Source organism: Ambystoma mexicanum, chromosome 12 (assembly GCF_040938575.1).
Source record: "Ambystoma mexicanum isolate Mex_15411 chromosome 12, UKY_AmexF1_1, whole genome shotgun sequence".
NCBI lineage: Eukaryota > Metazoa > Chordata > Amphibia > Caudata > Ambystomatidae > Ambystoma > Ambystoma mexicanum.
In genome coordinates, this window is record NC_090936.1 from 123,392,366 (window position 1) to 123,410,286 (window position 17,921).

Here is a 17,921-nt window from a genome sequence, read left to right on the forward strand (position 1 = left end):
ACAACTACTTGTAAGATTTGCTCAAATGCCAGGGGGAACTATCCCTGTCCCCTGGTATGTCCTTCTCTCACTACAGTTTATCTTCATTTCCATCAAATTAGCCTCCTTTCTTGTGAAAAACACCATCCAGTTCGCCAAGGGTACAATCCTCTTCCTTGGACTGTCCTCTCTTTTTTACTAAATTAGTGTTCCTCTTTGGTTTCTGTATTTCTTTGGCATCCACTCCTCTTAGAGGTGGTCAGGTTTGGTTGCCCAAAGAGGACTGGGATGAAGAAGATCACCAACGAGTTCTGACAGGTCTGTTTTAATGAGCCCAGACCAAGGTTTCTTCGTAACTATGATGTTCAGCTACACCATTAAATACTGAACCACTCCTTCTCAATTATGCTATTGGTGTTACCAGTCCAGGTTCACTTTTCTACTTAGGACTGGTTTTAAACACCATTCATCCAGCTGCCTTGTGCTACCGTCTGGAGGTTTTGCCCTGCTTATCGCCCGTGGTTCGGGTTTGGTGGTCTCTCCAGTCAAGATTTCCAGCTCAGTGTACAGCCTCCCGGCCCCTAGCTAGATTTCCTTCTTGTTGCAGACTTCTACGATTCGCGTGGCTGCTCGGCCCCGACAACCCTAATCTATTGGGTGTCCCGTTTTGGTGAGTAATTTTACTTGCGCTGCTTCCTCCAACTTCCTGACATGACTGGTAATGGCGGGCTTGGTCTTCATGTTGCTAGCAACAGTGGGGGAAATCCTTTGCTTTGCCTCTCTGAGGCTCTGCCTTCACATGTACTGGGAGAAGCCTGTCGCAGCGATCACACAGCGCTCTCCTTACGTGCTGACGTCACAGGGATCTTTTCCTTTCCTCCAGCCTTTTGTCTCGCAGAATCTGCTAAGTTCTGATGGTTCACTTCATATCAGGAGTGCTGCCACCTCCTCTGTAATTGGTCCTCACTGCCTTCACCCTCAGAGACACTCGTCTCCTTGTGGTCTCTACTCCTCCTCCAATCACCAAAACCCAGATCCCGTCCTTCTTCTTTTTTTTTTGCTATTTGTGGTAGTGAAACAAAGGGCTCCTGGCTAAGCCCTGATCTACCCAGGTGGGTTGATAATCTATATAAATAAAAATGTAAATGTTCGTTTGTTCAAAATCTTAAATCTCCGAAAGTTCTTCACCGATTGCTTTGAAATTTTGACACAACGTTGCATTCAAATAGGCGTGTGTTTTTATATACGTACTATACATAGATGTCACACCTGTGACAGGTAAAAACATGCTTTTTCTGAAAAACAGCGCCATCTGTTGGACGTAAAAGCAACACACGCTATACCAAATATTTTACTGAAAAACAGTGCCATCTGTTGGACGTAAAAGCAAAACACGCTATACTAAATATTTTACGATTCCATTTCAATGTTTCCGATTTAGATTGGCTCAAATACATGCTGAGGAAGCAGCAGAGTGACGTGCAGCCAGACTTCAGGATGCACGGTTGCGAGCACGGCGATCATGTTCTGCAGCTTCAGATCTGCTTTGTTCTCAACGGAATGAACGCGACAGGCTGAGAGTGGCTGAAAGACGTCAACGAGAAACAGCAGATCAGCGTCAAACACGACTCCGTGCTCAGCAATCACGCGATTACAATCGCCTTGCATTCCGGTACAACCCAGCTGATGATTATAGTTTGAGCCGGCATGTTCTCATCGGCACCATGACTGAAGTGTGTCCTTATTGCAAGGCTCTGAAATTTAATGGAGAAACTAAAGGAACAAGTTGCGCTGCCGGGAAAATTAAACTGCTTCAACTTGGAGAACCGCCAGAGCCATTAAAAACTACCCACAAGCATTGTGAATTTACACATATTAGAAACATGCGCTTTCTTTCTTTTCCATTTAACCAGACTGAGCCAAAGCAGCGCGTGGCTGGGGACAGCTAGTCTAAAATGAAATGATCAGGGTGACTACACACAGTTTCGGACCTAAACAATGGATGACGTTATTCTAGATTATTCTAGATTAATGTATAAAAAATTTTGCCAAATTATTTTATTGCATAAAACGTTGCTGTAAAAGTTGTTACATTGATAACACAACAATATATGTAGATGATACATTGATGTTTTTCCAGTCAAATGAACTGGATCTAAATACAAGTTGACATGTATAATAATTTCTTTTTACATTGTTGCTATTCTTGGCAATCATAGACAAGGAACTAAAGCCCCATATTCGGCATTTAGCTCCTCTTTCCTCCGGGTGTGGCCTCCTCGTCTCAGTGCAATTATATTTCCACAGTGCCGGGTTGCCTTACAAAGGTACATTTAGCCATAGGGTATTTGAACCCTTTGTTCGTGAGGTGTAGAGGGGTCTTTTAGTAAAGACCTGTGTTTTGGTACAGGAGTGATGTTGCTTCACCTTGTTACAGGGATGATATCTTCTGATTCGTCACAGTACACATTTGTCTGTAATTGGTCGACTCGATGAAATTGAGTCGACCAAATTGAAGATTTTGAAAGTGCAGCCTGTGAAATCACTGCACACCTTGCCAGAGATGCCTTTGCAGTGAAAATAGCTCACAGTGGGCATAGTACATGCTTAGCGATACAAAATCAACCTACACTTTTTATCTTCTGGCATATTTCTGGACCAATTGCATACTTTTGTAACCCTTTCCTAAACACACCTTTTTACTGCCGAACTACAAAGGAAAATAGTGGTATGTGAGGAAGGAGGAAGAGGTTTGCAGATAGTATGAAACAATGACGAAGCAGAAGGTCAATGGGAGAAGTAAGTTGCTCTGTGGTTATGGGGTTCATGGGTATTTCACACAATTCGTCCTGTAGCGAAAACAAAATAAAGTAAACGGCAGGCTCGTACTGGCCCATTGGTCTATACGGCAATGCTCAAAGGGCCAGCTCAACAGGATAGTGTGGGCCAGTATTTGGACCAATGCCGGCGGCCATTTTGATGGGTAACTATTGTGCAGCTGGTAGTTTTAACCAGTGTTATTTACTGAATGTATTTTAGAATCCACCATTTGCAATAAATGTGACCAAAGATTCCCCTTGCCTGAAACTCAGTTTGTCTCGGAAATTAACACATTGGGCCTCATTACACGGACAGCGGTAAGGGTTAACGGTGACCGTTAATGGTACCGGTGACCGTTAACCCTTACCGGCTTACTACGAGGTCCCTTTGCGGGTTCGAGACTTTAACGCCTGCTTTTTGCAGGCGTTAAAAACCAACCCGCAAAGGGACCAGGGTGCTGATTACGGTACCGCAATTTGCAGCACTGTAATTAGCGCCTTCCCCATTCCCATAGAGCCCTATGGGGCAAAAATGGGAATGGGGAAGGGCAATGGGGGAAAGGGGAATTACCGCCCCACCAACATTGGAATAGGGCAGTAATTCCCCTTTCCACCAAGGCGGTGCCGGTATTTTACCGGCATGGACCAAGGTGCTAACAGCACCTTGGTCCTCCGCCGTCCGTGTAATGAGGCCCATTGCCTTTGCAGATGTGAGCAACTTTTCCAGTGGTAGAAGAGGTGCAATTCTGACCAACAATATTCCTAATACTCAATAATTCTATGTACAATGAAAGAAATCAGATTTTTAAATTAATATAGTCTTCTATACCAAGCGAGACGTCCTTATCGTGGGATAATGAACTGCTCCAAAGCTATGGCTGGAGTCGAAGTGACCAACCATAATTTGGGAAAGGTTCATTATCACAAAGGATAATGACGCTTCCTGAGGTCTATAACGTCATTGCACATCGTGCTAGTAACAAAAAAGGTTTTGGGCATAAAGTAAATCATGTTAGTTTAATATGGAGTAAAGTATCAAATATGTATTAGTGAATGGAATTTGGTTTCACTTTAAAATATTTGTATAGCTAGTTTATCTTCGGAAGGTAAGACTTTTAGCTGTAAATGGGCGTGATCAGTTTTACCATGAATTTGTTTTAGGTTCAATGTTAAAGTGAATGTTTTTTTCTCACAAAAGTTTAAGCATGGCTTCATGTTTTAGATTTCACTTTCTTATGTTAGGTTGGCGTGTCTTTTTGCTGGGAAATTGAATATGGCCAAAGGGTAGAACGCCATGACTGTTTCCCTTATAGACAGCCCTGTCTGCCACGTATGAGTCCTTGCTTCCCTACTCTTCTTATTAGACATCAACCATTTCGCAATTCTTATTGAAGAACTCAACGGTAACGTGCCCCTAGTATGTGGCACTAAGATAGGCATTTTGCTCTATGCAGACAGCGTATACATTTTGAAATCTCTGCAGGTATTAAACAGTTGGACGTCTCCCAATCTATGCTATGAGAGCTCCCTTGTCTTTGATATGGATCAAACCATTATTATACCTTATCATGCCCAAGAACCCATTATGACCAGCCTTTTTTATGATGAGATACCAACTTAACAGGTCCTGTTTTTTGACTATCTAGTGATCAGGTTCATGGACAGTGCCTCTTGAACGCAACCACCTAGCGTTTAAGTAGCAGACTAGGGCAACATTAGCTTTGGTTAATAGATTTGGAGGAAAAGCAGTTTTTCCAACAATAGAAGTATATAAAGCTCATGTGCACTCATTTTCTCTATATGAGCAGGCCTTTGGGAATATGCCCCATCCCTGCATTTAGGTGTGAATAAAAGGTTTTTCTGAAAACCCTGCTTTAATCCCTAATAGGATCCCCACAATTCCATTATTTCTAGAATTAGACATTCTTCTGATTGAATATAACATCCTTCTGTGGCCTATTCTTTATTGCCTTTGGATTATTCAATAATTGGCTGAAAATGTCATTGGGCTGGGATGATAATGGCTATCCAATTTTATATCATTCATTGCTGATTCAGGGCTCGCTGATTTATGGAATTCAACGGCTCCAATCTAACATTGTATCATCGCCAAATCCAACTGACTTGACTGTGGCACTTTTCTTCTTTGCAAAGATGAGTACTGTACTTTAACTAAACTATCTTGCAATTAAAACTAGTTGAGGTTGTGAAGCATATTTTATTTGCGGGACAAACCGAGAAAGAGAATGTTTTATACTAAATGTAGGATAAACATCCTTCTTAAGCCCCATTGTACTCCAACATTGAGCACAAAACCAATCTGACAAGTGCCCTGTTTGTAAAACTGTTGTTGAAGATGTGAAGCATATTTTATACAGTGTCCTCTGTAAGGGTGCAGAAGTAAGGCTCTGACACGGAGGGCTCATGTCATGTGTTATAAACATGTCTTCAAAGGTGCAAAAGGAAAAGAAAACCCTAACTCGCCCTAAGTCTAAGAGGAGTTTTGCTGCCTCAACAGAAATAACTAGTGTCAGAATGTCCAAAGCAAAGGCCCTACTGTTTAGTGTCAAAATCCTAACTCTGTCCCTTACACACTAAGCTAACTAAATCAAAGGTGATGTCTTCTTGACCCAGAGGAGTGACTGCCTGCCCCTGGACAAAAGGCAGTTCTTGTCTTGATCAGATTCTCTTTATCTAACTACAGCCACTGCTTGGCTGTTGGAGAAATGTCTTTCTTTCTCCAGCCTTCCTCAGGCTTACAAATCATTTCTTTGGGGTCCCATGCGCTAGTTGGAGGCTTTAGCTTACCCTCGCCAGCTATTACGCTGAAGAGGATCAGCCTGGATACTCTTTCCAAGCCATCATGGGTCCTTGACCCTTGGGTGCAGACCTGGTTCCCTCTCACCAAGTGCTGTGCTGCAAAAACGTTGCCTGGATGCTCTCTGCAAGCTGTATGGGTCACTGACCCTTGGATGCAGATCTGGTTCATTTCCTCTCACCAAAGGTTGCATTGATGAAGCATTGCCTGGATGCTCCCTCCAAGCTTTAGCGGTCCCTGACCCCTGGATGCAGACCTGGTTCCCTCTCACCAAGTGTTGCACAGAAGAAGCGTTGCCTGAATGCTCTCTCCAAGCTGTAGGAGCCCTGACCCTTGGATGCAGACCTGGTTCCCTCCCACCAAGTGTTGCACAGAAGCGTTGCCTGAATGCTCTCTCCAAGCTGTAGAGGTCCCTGTCCCTTGGATGCAGACCTGGTTCCCTCTCACCAACTGTTACACAGAAGAAGCGTTGCCTGAATGCTCTCTCCAAGCTGTAGGGGTCCCTGTCCCTTGGATGCAGACCTGATTCCCCCTCACCAAGTGTTGCACAGAAGAAGCGTTGCCTGGATTCGCTCTCCTTCTAAGCCTTTGTACAATACCATGAACAATTTGGGTGTGAGTCCCAGACTCGCATTTTACAGCTTTGTTCTCCCTCTCTGTAAACTTTGTTCCCTCTCTTGCCAGCCTTAGTGCAAGTCCATGTACAATTTGGGTGCAAGTCCCAGACTGTCCTTTCCGGCTTTTGCAACAATCCCCTTTCGGTTTCCTGCGCCCCTGTGGCTGCCTGAGTACATTGTGTTATGGCTTACGTGAGTGCTAGTTCCCTCGAGGCAGCTGTGCTCACTCGTGCTAATTCTATAATCTTCCAGTGCTTCTTTCCCCCTGCAGCGGATCCGCAGTTTTCTTCTGCTCGGGGATGGCATGCTGGTGTGCTTTCGCAGGTCCCCCGGTCTCTGGATCACCTGGAGTTTTAGTCCGCTTCTGGGCCATGCTGCAGACTCTCTCTCCTTCTGCACGGCAACTCAGTCAGCGCCCGTCAGCTCTGCAGGCTTGTCTCTCCTCTCGCCGTTCCTTCAGGGAGAGCTTGATATACTGTGAAGTCCTTCATTGGTTTTTATTTTAGTTCTGCCAATCACTGTTCATGAACAACTAGACTGGTGTAAATGGTTCCATGCGTACTCGGTATTGCTCTGCATTCCCTCCTCGTCTCAGTACTATGTGAGTATTGAGATGGTCCATTATTGTTGCCAGTTGTTTGATGTGTGCCCTGATTGCCTGCAGGCAGCGGCTCGTTATAAGCAATAAAATAAATAAATTGTAACTCACAAGTACTCTTCCTCATCTCAATACTAAGTAAATATTGAGATGGTAACCCACTAGTACTCTTTCTAATCTCAGTAATAAGTGAGTATTGAAATGGTAACTCATTAGTTCTCCTACTTTTCTCAGTACTCTCTATTTGAGGTGCCTTAGCCAAGTAGATGGGGTGTGAGGTTAAGTGTGAAGGGGAATGAGGAGAGGAAGGAAAGGTGGGATAGCTCTGAAAAGGGGCAACAGGCCATGTGATGGGTGGGAATACCGCATTCTCCCGATGTAGTCATCACTGGACCCAAGGGGGGGTCTCCCCTCCCATGAGGTCCACCCACGGATTAATACCCCCTGGATGACTAGCCTCACAGAAAGGGAATTGCCCTTCAGAAGCATTGATGACATCATGGGATTTGTCAAACCTCTGTATCGGAAAGTGAGGTGACAAGTCAGATGTTAATTGCCTTAACTGTGCATGGTACCTTAGAGCGAATTATATTAAAGTTGCACCATGATTTTACTATATGGTTAATTATATTAAGTCATTTTTTGAAAAAGAAGCAATAATCAATTTCCAATGTATCTTTCTGTAGCTGTTTTTTGAACTTGTTTCACTTTGTTTTGTCATTTTGCTTGTTAGCATGAACATTGTATGAACATTTTATTATCTGATCAACTTTTAAAGATGAGGCGTTTTTGAACTGTCTGGTAATTTTTTACAGTTTGGCAAATTGTATTGTTGTAGTGTTTTTTTAGAAGTGTAATATTTCTGAATAAACTTGAAATTAACTTGAACTGAACAGCAATGCCAATTCTTGAATGTAGAGAAATATTTACCGTTGTTTCTCTGGCTGCTTTTGAAGTCAGACTATCTGGAATGTAGTCGATACCAGTAGTCATTGCATGCACTGCGAACATTTGAATTGGTTGAGAGGAAGTCAATAATGCCTCCTTTGTGCATATAGTGCTTATATAGTCAAGGAGAACCTACAATGTCTCAGAATATCAGACCACAAGGGGAGGTGTGTATTTGCCCTACCAACTATACAGCTGCAGCATTTTGGAATTTCAGTCATTTATTAGTTAGTGTTCAGCAAAGCATGCATAAACAGGGATTATATAACCTAGATCAGAACTAATAAGTGGCTCAACTACAATTGAGTGAGAATCTGAGAAATTAAAGGCAGGATTCAGCCACAGTGCACAACCATGACCACTTAAGAATTCATGCCTCTATGCACCAATCTGGAATATCCTGTCTACCTTGCACTATAAAACCCAGCACATGCCCAAATACAACAGGTCTGCCCCATTCCCACCCAAGGCACTATCTGCGTCCATCATGCCTACTCCCATTTCGCAGAAAATTGAAAGCCCAGCAGATGCGATTTGAGCAACAAGGAGAAACATCAGTATCAGTTGATTTCAGGAACCACGGCAAGGGAGGAGCGTTCCTTTGGCCCCTGACCATGTGTGCTGCGTGAGAGGGGTTTGAGGCCTGTTGGATACACTGGGCAAGATATCTCGGCAAAAGAGCAGGGTTACTGGATAACGGTCCCTTCCGATTGCCAGACAAATGATTTCTTTGCTCTGATGAGCATTAGCCTGATGGTCACAAGTCAAAGCAGAACCCACTGTGCACAGCACCAGAGCAAGCTAAAGTTATGTTTGAGACAGTTCCCATCCTGCCAACCAACATAATGAACAAAGTGAGAACAGTGTATGGGGTTCTCATATTTCTGGCAGCTCTTTCTGTGATTCAAAATGTCCATGCTGAAAACCGTGAGCACTTAACTTGGGGTGATGGGTCTCCAATCAGGCCTCTAACCCCATCTGTCAAGCTGCCACTCCCAGAGCCATATAGCACTTGTTATCGCTTCCTGAGCCTTATTGAACACGATATCCATCGATGGGGGATGATCAGGCTAGGGAGATAAAGGCAAAGTGAAATGTAACCTAGGGAACAGGGGCAAATTAAAGTATCATGGATGTTTGTGATGTACAAAGTGGGTATTACCCAAATTGACCGAGCACAACTGACCAAATGACCTAATAGCTCGAATTTTAATGGTCCTGATTGACCTTTTGCACAATGACCTTTCATTTTTTAAATATATATATATTGGGTTGGTTTTGTATTATAAATAATACAAGGGGTTTTGGTTGGAGGTTGCAGGGGGTTTCCCCTCCACATATATGTACTAATTGACCTTTAAAATTCGGACAATTGTGCAGAAGGTCAATTGTGATTCGGTCAATTGTGATTAGGTCAATTTGTATACAACCATAAAGTGCAAACCTAACTAGTAAGTGACAGAGTGTTCTACTTAGGGGAAAGGGAGAGTGGGAGCCGTCTGCAGAGGACAGTGGTAGGAATGTTGGAAGGAGGCCATGAATGGCTTATTAAGCCTTTCCATGCCTTGCTATGCATTTTAATGCTCTGCTGTGCCTTCAAGGCTGTAATCTCCTTCTATGCCATGTTCAGCCTTGCTACAGGTGATTTCTTGAATGTCACACACCCTCACTAACCTGCTCACTATTGTACTTTCCACGTGATACTACACACATTAACAAGCCACTCACAAATTGCAGGCAAACACAAATGATTACCATTCCCCTGCACGCACAATCAGCATCCAAACCCTACACATCTCCCAGCAACTTTTCACACAGCCCTCTAGCAATGGTCGAACCTGATCTTGCTCTCTGGGCAGAATTTGTTAGTAGCAAATTGAACAGGATGCCTACACCTGGCCCTCCCTTCTTTATTCACATGCCCCAAGTGATTCTCCACAACTCAGATACAGCACACATCGAGCCCAGTACTTGGAGATATGCGTGCATCAACACAACAAAAAAGCAGTCCTGCACTATTCCATTACTCCTGCTAACCAAACCCAACCCATTTTCCGGCAGTTACCTAAGCGCCAAGAGGCCATGAAAATGGCAGCAAAGCACAATATAAAACCCAATAACAAAACATACAGTGTACATCATGCTCAGCATAGTTGGAAGGAGTTTACTCTGCAATAGGTTGTGGGTGCTCAATGATGGCACCTCTGATTGGCCCCGGCCCAAAGGTCGGCACTCTGCTTCATTGACACTCCATCAGTACAGTGTCCTCTGAGACAGGAGAGAAAGGTCCACCCAAGGGCCATTGGCACACAGGGAAATGTAGGAACCATTAATATGATCATTGATATGGCTCAGGCAGTCTGGAAGACACCTGCGGACAGCTGCAGGGTTGGTGACATTTATTTATGTTTTTCCAGACTGTAAGGGTGCGGTATAATTGAAGCATCCCTAGGTGGCATTTCACTCTGAGAAGCGGCTAGAAGTGAGGGTCAGGGAAGTGTGCTGGGATGATTGACAGCTACTTCATGAGGTGCTGGGAATATTGACAATTGACAGTCTCATATTGAGCCTGGAGAAGGTCAGTTAATTATGAAGTGAAGCCAACCCCCTAACTGGGAACACTATAGAGTGTTTCCCTCCAGGGGCTTTCTACCTTTAGTGTAGAGAAGACCCCCAAAGATGCCTTGCAGTGCTCACAGAGAGGCAGTTTATCATTCGAAATGGTGAGCATTTAGGCAGTGAAGAACTTCATGGGACAAGCCAATTGAAAATTGATACATGATTGGACTACTAGATGGGGTTAAGAAGTAATTAGAAAATGAGGTCTGGATTTCGGAAGTTAGAAGCACTAAGGCTTTCATTCTGAGTATGGGAGTAACTTCAAAACAGGTGGTGTTATACCCTTATTGAGGCAAAGGGAGGGGGTCATTATTGCAGGATAATAATAAGCCTCTGAGTTATGGCCTGAGGTGAAGCCAGAGATCTATAAGACTATTGGTAATAACAATACATGATAGTTTTCATAGTGAAGTACACTGGGGCTCCACAGGGCTGCACGCAGCCTACACATGCCTGACTTTGGAGTGCCACCATGGTGGAAACTCCACCCACCTCTCCACTGAGGGCTAACATTGAAAAATGGGGGATAATTGGATTCTGGCTTGCTCTAAACCACAAATACCAGCATTCCCTGCTGCAACATCCTGGTGCTTGCCAGAGGAATTCAACCCTGCACACCTGAATCCAGTCAGCCTCCTTGAAGAATGCTGAGGCATGAAAGCCCGCTAGGAGGAGAGCATCCCTGGACTGTTGAGCCGATTGCAGCTGGGACCCAGAGTCGTGCCTCTGCCACCCCTCTTTTGTTTGTCTTCTGTGACAAGTCCTCAGAGGTTGTCCCTTCTGCTCTAGCATGAGCCCCTTTGCACGAAGCCAGGGAGGTGAGGCTGCTACCTGAAAGTACTGGGACGAAGATGTAATAGGAGCTACCCAAGTAGAGCCTCTTTAGGAACCACTGAGACGAGGAAGCACTCTATTGACTCCTGGGGGAATTGTCTGTTTAGTACTGTGATGAGGGGGAAGTGCAGAGATACCAAGAGCACCTCTGTGAACTACCTTGAGTGGTCTAGTGTTTGCCAACTTCCTATTGGTCTAAATCCAAATAAAATATAAAAGGTACTTTGCCATTAGTCGAGCCCTCCCTGGAGGAACCATGAGAGCCAGCACGGCCCAGGATAGAGGAAGAAGGCAGACCGTGGCGCTGAGGCAGGAGCAAAAACGTCCAGAGCCGGTGCAGAGCAGAACGACCGCTTGGCAAGCCATTAAAGGGAAGCTGCCGGTGTTCCTGAGAACTGGGAAGCATGGGAAGGAAGAGCCGCGCTATCAGAAGGAGAATTATTGCTGCAGAGCCGCCGCTGTCCAAAGAAGGAGCACGAGGGTTGGGGAAGCCCCGCAGCTGATCGCAGGCATCAAGGAAGATCCGGAATCATTACGGACCATGCAAAAAGGTACGCAGGTTGCTGGGAATGTGCTGGGGCCTCGAGAAGGTTGCGGGGAAATCCCAGAGGGGGGAGAAAGAAGCTGTGAATATAGGGTCTTGGACAATGACGTAGGGAAAAGAACTCTGCTACACTTCTGAGCCACACAATAGTACTTGACAGTAGAGTGAACCAAGTCTATCACCAGAACCAAGCAAGAAAGACGTCTGGGTCCTGCACCCATAAAATAACTTATTTAAGACTTTGTGGAGAAATATTAAGGGGGTTTTGGACCCTGAGAGAGAAAATAAGAATCTTTTGGGACAGTCTAAGAGGATCTGGGACCCAAAGAGAAGAAAGGGGAAGAAGTGGGAAAAGGACTATACCTGACAGAAAGGTTAACCAGGTATAGTGGATGCCCGGAAAAGGGAAGGAGACTTCCTTCAAGGTGCCTCTTCCTTGTGGCAGCACTTGGCAGGGAAGTACATTAGGTCGGTCCAACACAAGTCAGTGGATCGGGCTTGAAACCCAAACAAAACCTGAGAAAGGCCAGGGGAAGGACGTCATTCCCCCTGGTATTGATGAATATTATGAAAGAAGCCAAGGGAGGGAGTCATTCTCTTGGCATTGTGAAGAGCCTGAGAAAGGCATGGGGAAGGGAATCATTCCCCCTGCTGTTGATGAACATTGTGAAAGAAGCCAAGAGAAGGGAGTAATTTACTTGGTAATGTGAGAAGCTCAAAAAAGACCAGGGGAAGGAAATAATTCCCCCTGGCATTGTGAATTGTACAATAAAGGCCAGGAGAAGAACGTTGTTCATCCTGGCACTGTGAAAAGTATTGAGAAACCTGAGGAAGGCTACGGGGAGAAGGAGTCACCCCTCCAACACTGTGAAGATACAAGACTTTTTCCATGTGCGTTGGTGGAGCTCCAACCCAAGAAAGCTTTTGAGACTTTTGTTTTTCTCCTTTTTGAAGATCTTTTCCTATTTCATCACCCGAAATTGAACTTTTGTTTATCATCCAAAACAACAAAGCCAATCTGCTGACTCAAGAGCAATATCACTTTATTTAGTCTTGATTTTGAATGTAAGGGAAGGAAATCGATTTTGACAAACAACAGTGGACTACTTGTTTTTGACAGGCAACCTGACAGAGTCCTTAGTACTTATTTGAGGCAGGGAACTCCTCTTAGTAATAGGACAGGTAGGGTTTTCTCTTTTATTTTACATAATACAATCCTGTAGACCAAAAAATAAATACCACCTGTGTGTCAGTCTCCTACTGGTACACCCTTACAATACCGCATAATTTACCACAGTTGTTTTGTGCTTCCTTTCAATAGAATGAACAATTTTTCAATGCTGATGTTCATAGTGGTTCAAAATAGGGGCATCTAGGACCCTCGCCTTCTCACCACCTTTGCCATGCTATGCCAAGCATGGCAGAGTTTACCTTTTTGTGGATTTAAAAAAACTACTGTATACAATCCATTTCCATCCTTCAAACAATAGTGCAATTGATGAAAAATAAGAAAAATGTAGGCACAGACCTTTAGCTCTTCCCCTTTACCCACATTAGGCCCACCTCTAAAATTAATAAGTGCACCTTTTGTCCATAAACACGTTTATTGTACAACAGCCGGGAGGGGGGTTTAGATGACATCTTAGAGTCAAACTAACCCTGGTCTCCCTGAACCACACAAAGAACACACATTATATACAATTTGCAACAGATAATACACTCCCCCCAGATACTGTTACAAAGTCATCCCCCCAAACATGATTGGTTATCCTGTACAGAGAAATCTAAAACCCACACAGTTCATTGGACATAGCCCTCATAACACAATCCCCTAAAAACGTATAACTACAAGGTTTACGTTTTCAACGCACACCTTCCCAAAGACCTCTCCATATTTGGTGGCAGCATTGCCTCTTAGTTACGCAACAACAGAATTCCTATCAATGACGCACACAGACCTACCCCAAAAATACCTAAGCACATGAAGACGAGAGAGACACGTAGATTCCCTTTTGACCTATTCATGTTTGTTAATCGCATTGCCCAGACCTGTCCGGTGTCCGATTTTTATGACTTCTACGTGGCTGACCGTTTTCTATTCACATGAGGTCCGCCCACTCTCTGACAGCTCAATCGTTCTCCTAAAATATATTACCACTGGTCTCCACAAGTTCCCCAGGAGAAGCCACCTGCTTCAAACAACCCCATCAATTAACAAGATGCCTATTGCTTACAACAGTGAGCTCTCCAGTTCACCAGCCATCATATCTTCCCTTGCTTTCCAGCACTTGATCCATCTGCAAACTGACCGCCTGCTTCCCCATTGATCAACTTGAAAATCCTGTTCCCCAACTGCTGACGAAGCCTTTGCAAACCTTTACCAGGATGGAGAAAACACCCTTCGATCAATCCACAATGTGGAGACCCATGATACACAGAGCAAACCCACCTCATATGTTTCTTATCTTTTACTAAATTTGAAAAACACTTCCCATATACGTATACAATTGTGTGTATTTTATACCTATTATAATCTCCTATCATGGGCGCCATTCATACAGCTAAACTCCATGTGCACATATTGATCGCCTGCTTTACCTGAGTGTGGAGGGGCCCTCCATGTGACAATGTTTCATTGTTATGTTTCTGCATGCATGCAAATCTACAACTGTATCGCTTCTATACAAAATACCACAAAGTAACCTATGTGTGACACTTGTCCCATTTACCATAAATATTGTAATATTTGTAGCAATTTGCAAAAGTGACAGAAATGACAATGATGACGTGTCCACCCCACCGTCAGTGGTATGGCACACAAAGTTCAAACTTTTCCAATTTCCCGACAAAACAAATGCATGTGGCTTTCCAGAAGCACCACAAGCGGTGTTTCTGCAAATGAGAATGCGCTACTCCCGATCCGGAAGACTTTTCATAATGGACTATAGTTCTCGAAATATCCCTTGGGGGTCACGTCAATTAGCCCATGCAGTATGTTCCTACAGAAATCCGCCAGATGCATAATGAGGGCTGGTCACTAAATGGACAGATAGCCAGAAAGAGCTTTCCACTCCCGGGAATAACTTCTATTCGTCACACTCGACAGGCCTGGGCTATATTTTCTTCTTGATAAGAAAAAGTGGCCAAAACCTTTCAGTGTGTCTAGAATATTGCACTAGTACTATGCTGTTAATATCAACTGGCGAGGGAGGGATACAAGGTCTGTATGCCTACCTGTGTCTGTGCATGGATGGTGTTGCCATGGATGGCATTGAGTTCATGTATCTCTTTATCATAAAACGTCATCGTTGTATGAAACCGTCTGTCAGCCCCCTCCTCCTCTCTGCCTGCAGAGCCCCACCTATTTTGCTGCTGAGTGGTGGGCAGATCATTGTCCGTTAAGGATTTTCACAGAATGAATCACACACAAATCTCCAGCACCACGCTATATTGAGAGTGGTCAGATTGCGAGCAAGAGCAACATGGAAACACTGCTGTTTTGATATACCTATTCATGGCAATGGCGTTTAATGATCAAATAGTGTATGGAACGCTCATATTCTGAATGGCTTGCTGTGTGCAGGAGCCTCTTGGCCTCATTATAAGTTTGCCGGTCCGGGAACTACGGTACTGGTAAACTTGCCGGTACTGTAGTTCCTGGACCGGCAAACTACGAGTTTTGCTCGCCGGTGCCTTTTCTGCCCACCAGGTGTGACCTGGCGGGCAGTGCGGCACCCACGAGCACAGCATGTCGGATGCACTGGCACCGTTATAAACAGTGTCGGTACATCCGACCTCCCTATTCCCATTCGGCCCTATGGGGCCGAATGGGAATGGGGAGCATCTTTTTTCCGGCACCTGCAAATGGGCAATTACTGGGTCCGGCGGGGCGGAAAAGCCCCGGTAATTGCCCATTCACGGGCACCGGAAAATTTTGCAAGTTTGGCAGCAGCCTGGCGGTTTGACCGGCAAGGCTACCGCCAAACTTGTAATGAGGCCCTTTAACAAGAATATGCAATTCATTGTGTTTCTCAGCAGGTGGCGTATGTTTTTATTTCATTTGGATGTTTTTTAAGGTACACACTCGTAGGAGTACTGATTCAATGCAACAGGGTCTAATCACACAGCACATCACCTGCAGTGGTTGAAAAGGTTTCCGAAGGTAGCTGGCGCTTTAAGATGTATCTTTGGGAGAAGGAATCTGTGGGGGGAGGACCTCCATTAGAGATCTAGTGCTTGGGTGGAAAGCACTTTAGAACTGTAACAAAGAACATGGTTCTCAGTGGATTCCACAGTGTGTGTTTCTATGCTCTTTAATCTGATCTGCCTCCTTCATCTGGTCTTCCAGCATGCCAGCCATGGTCTGCACACTCTTTGGACCTCCCCATTGTTATTTGGCTCCCTTCATAAATGATGCTCCTGTTTTATGTGAACAAGGCACTTTCGTGCACCAGTTGCCGTACATTTAAGCCACCGGCCCGTTTGTCTCTTCTATTCTTCTGTTACCATCAGCATTCGACATTTTGCCTCGTCCTACACCTGGCCACTTTTTAGCTCTGGTTTGGCAATCCCAGAATTGTTATTCTCGCATCCGACCTGTAGTACAACAGACAGACATGGCATGAAATTCGGCCTGTATGTCTTCCAGGATTGCCCAAGCACAAGGCTGATTTGCGGCTCACTGGTTTGCGAAGCGGGGTTGGTTAAACTGACTGAAGTGCTAATCAATGTGGGGCAGGAGGCAGGAGCTGAGACGCAGTCTGGATAGTGTGGCCACGAAGGGAGAACAAGCGAATGGAAGATACTTATTGGATGCTGGGGTCTTCACCAATGACTTGGATCACCTGTGCAGAGAGCCAGGGTTTCGGGTTTCTTTTAAACCTCTCGAGGCAATCACTCCTTGTAGGAAGCATATAAAAATGCCTGCCTTACCTCCCTTTCTCCACCCTCCCCCCATATGTCGTGTTTGTCATATGTCAGTCTTATGTTTGTCCTCCCCCCCACTTAGACATCATAATGCAGAATTTGTTCCATACTAAGTTGTGCACAACACTGTGCTATAGTTCTTTTGCATACGTTTTCAATTATATTGACAATTTGTTCCTTATATGCTCAACTTCACATTGTACACAGTGTAATCAATTAATTGCTCTATTGGAACACTTCCATTTTACCATTGTTTAATCTATTCTCATGTAAAAGTTTCACTGCATTATGTTTATGAAGTTATGACTTTATGATTGTATACTACATACCTTAATAACAATTATTAAAATTTAAAAAGAAATGCCTGCCTTTCTGCTGTAGCCTTCCTTCCCTTTACGTTCCACCCCTCCTCCCCCAGCCTCCTATGGGCACCTTCTCTCTTTCATCCACACCATCTGCCTGCTTCATTTCCTCCGGCACAGACCCCTCCAGCCAAACTCTTTACCCAGAAACCACCTGAACTTCCTCTCCCTCATAATTACCCTCTGCTTGTTCCTGAACTGAATCGTTCGCTCTTTGGCACTCAACTCTTTGCTCCCAGAGACACTGCTCTCTCTCCCATTGGACACAGTGCTCATGAATACACCCCTTCACTCCTTCCTCCCTCCCTCCTTCCCTCCCTCCCTCCAGCCACCTTCATCCTCTCACCACACCACACCCTGAAACGAGCGACGCCACACGGCTCATGCCCCACGTCCTGCTTGGGAAAAGTATTATTCATCATTGAATTATTTATAAACAGTTATCATGAAGCACCAAGAAGGTTTTCGGTCTGTGCTGCAAAGCAATATTATATTTGGTATTAAGTGCTTAATAAATGCAAAACAGAATACAAAATGAATACAAAATATTCATGTCTTATAACCATCGTCCCTTACTCGTTTATTGAGCCTCACCTTTGGCTCATGCTGCTAGGTCACTGTGAGCCATTTCCTAGCAGTATTGAGTTCCTGTGTGGTCAACTGGTTATTCTGTAGTCCACACTACAAGAGGTTGGCCTTCTAGTACGTTTAAGAGTGTGCTCTGTGCACAGTTTGCGAACTATTAACCACAGCCTATTATTCTCGTCCTTTTTAGGCAATAATACTGTTTGTGAACAAACACCTGGGAAACTTGGGGATCGTCGTGAGCGATATTGACACACAGGTAGGTCAACCTA

General features: G+C 44.5%; 1 protein-coding gene across 1 annotated transcript in view; it reads left to right on the top strand.

The window, feature by feature from the left end:
* Positions 1-17,921, top strand: part of PARVG (parvin gamma) — a 475,216-nt gene that overhangs the window by 344,617 nt on the left and 112,678 nt on the right. The window contains exon 10 of the mRNA XM_069628145.1: positions 17,840-17,908. Within this exon, the coding sequence (XP_069484246.1) occupies positions 17,840-17,908 (69 nt within the window). The remainder of the gene's footprint in view (positions 1-17,839; positions 17,909-17,921) is intronic.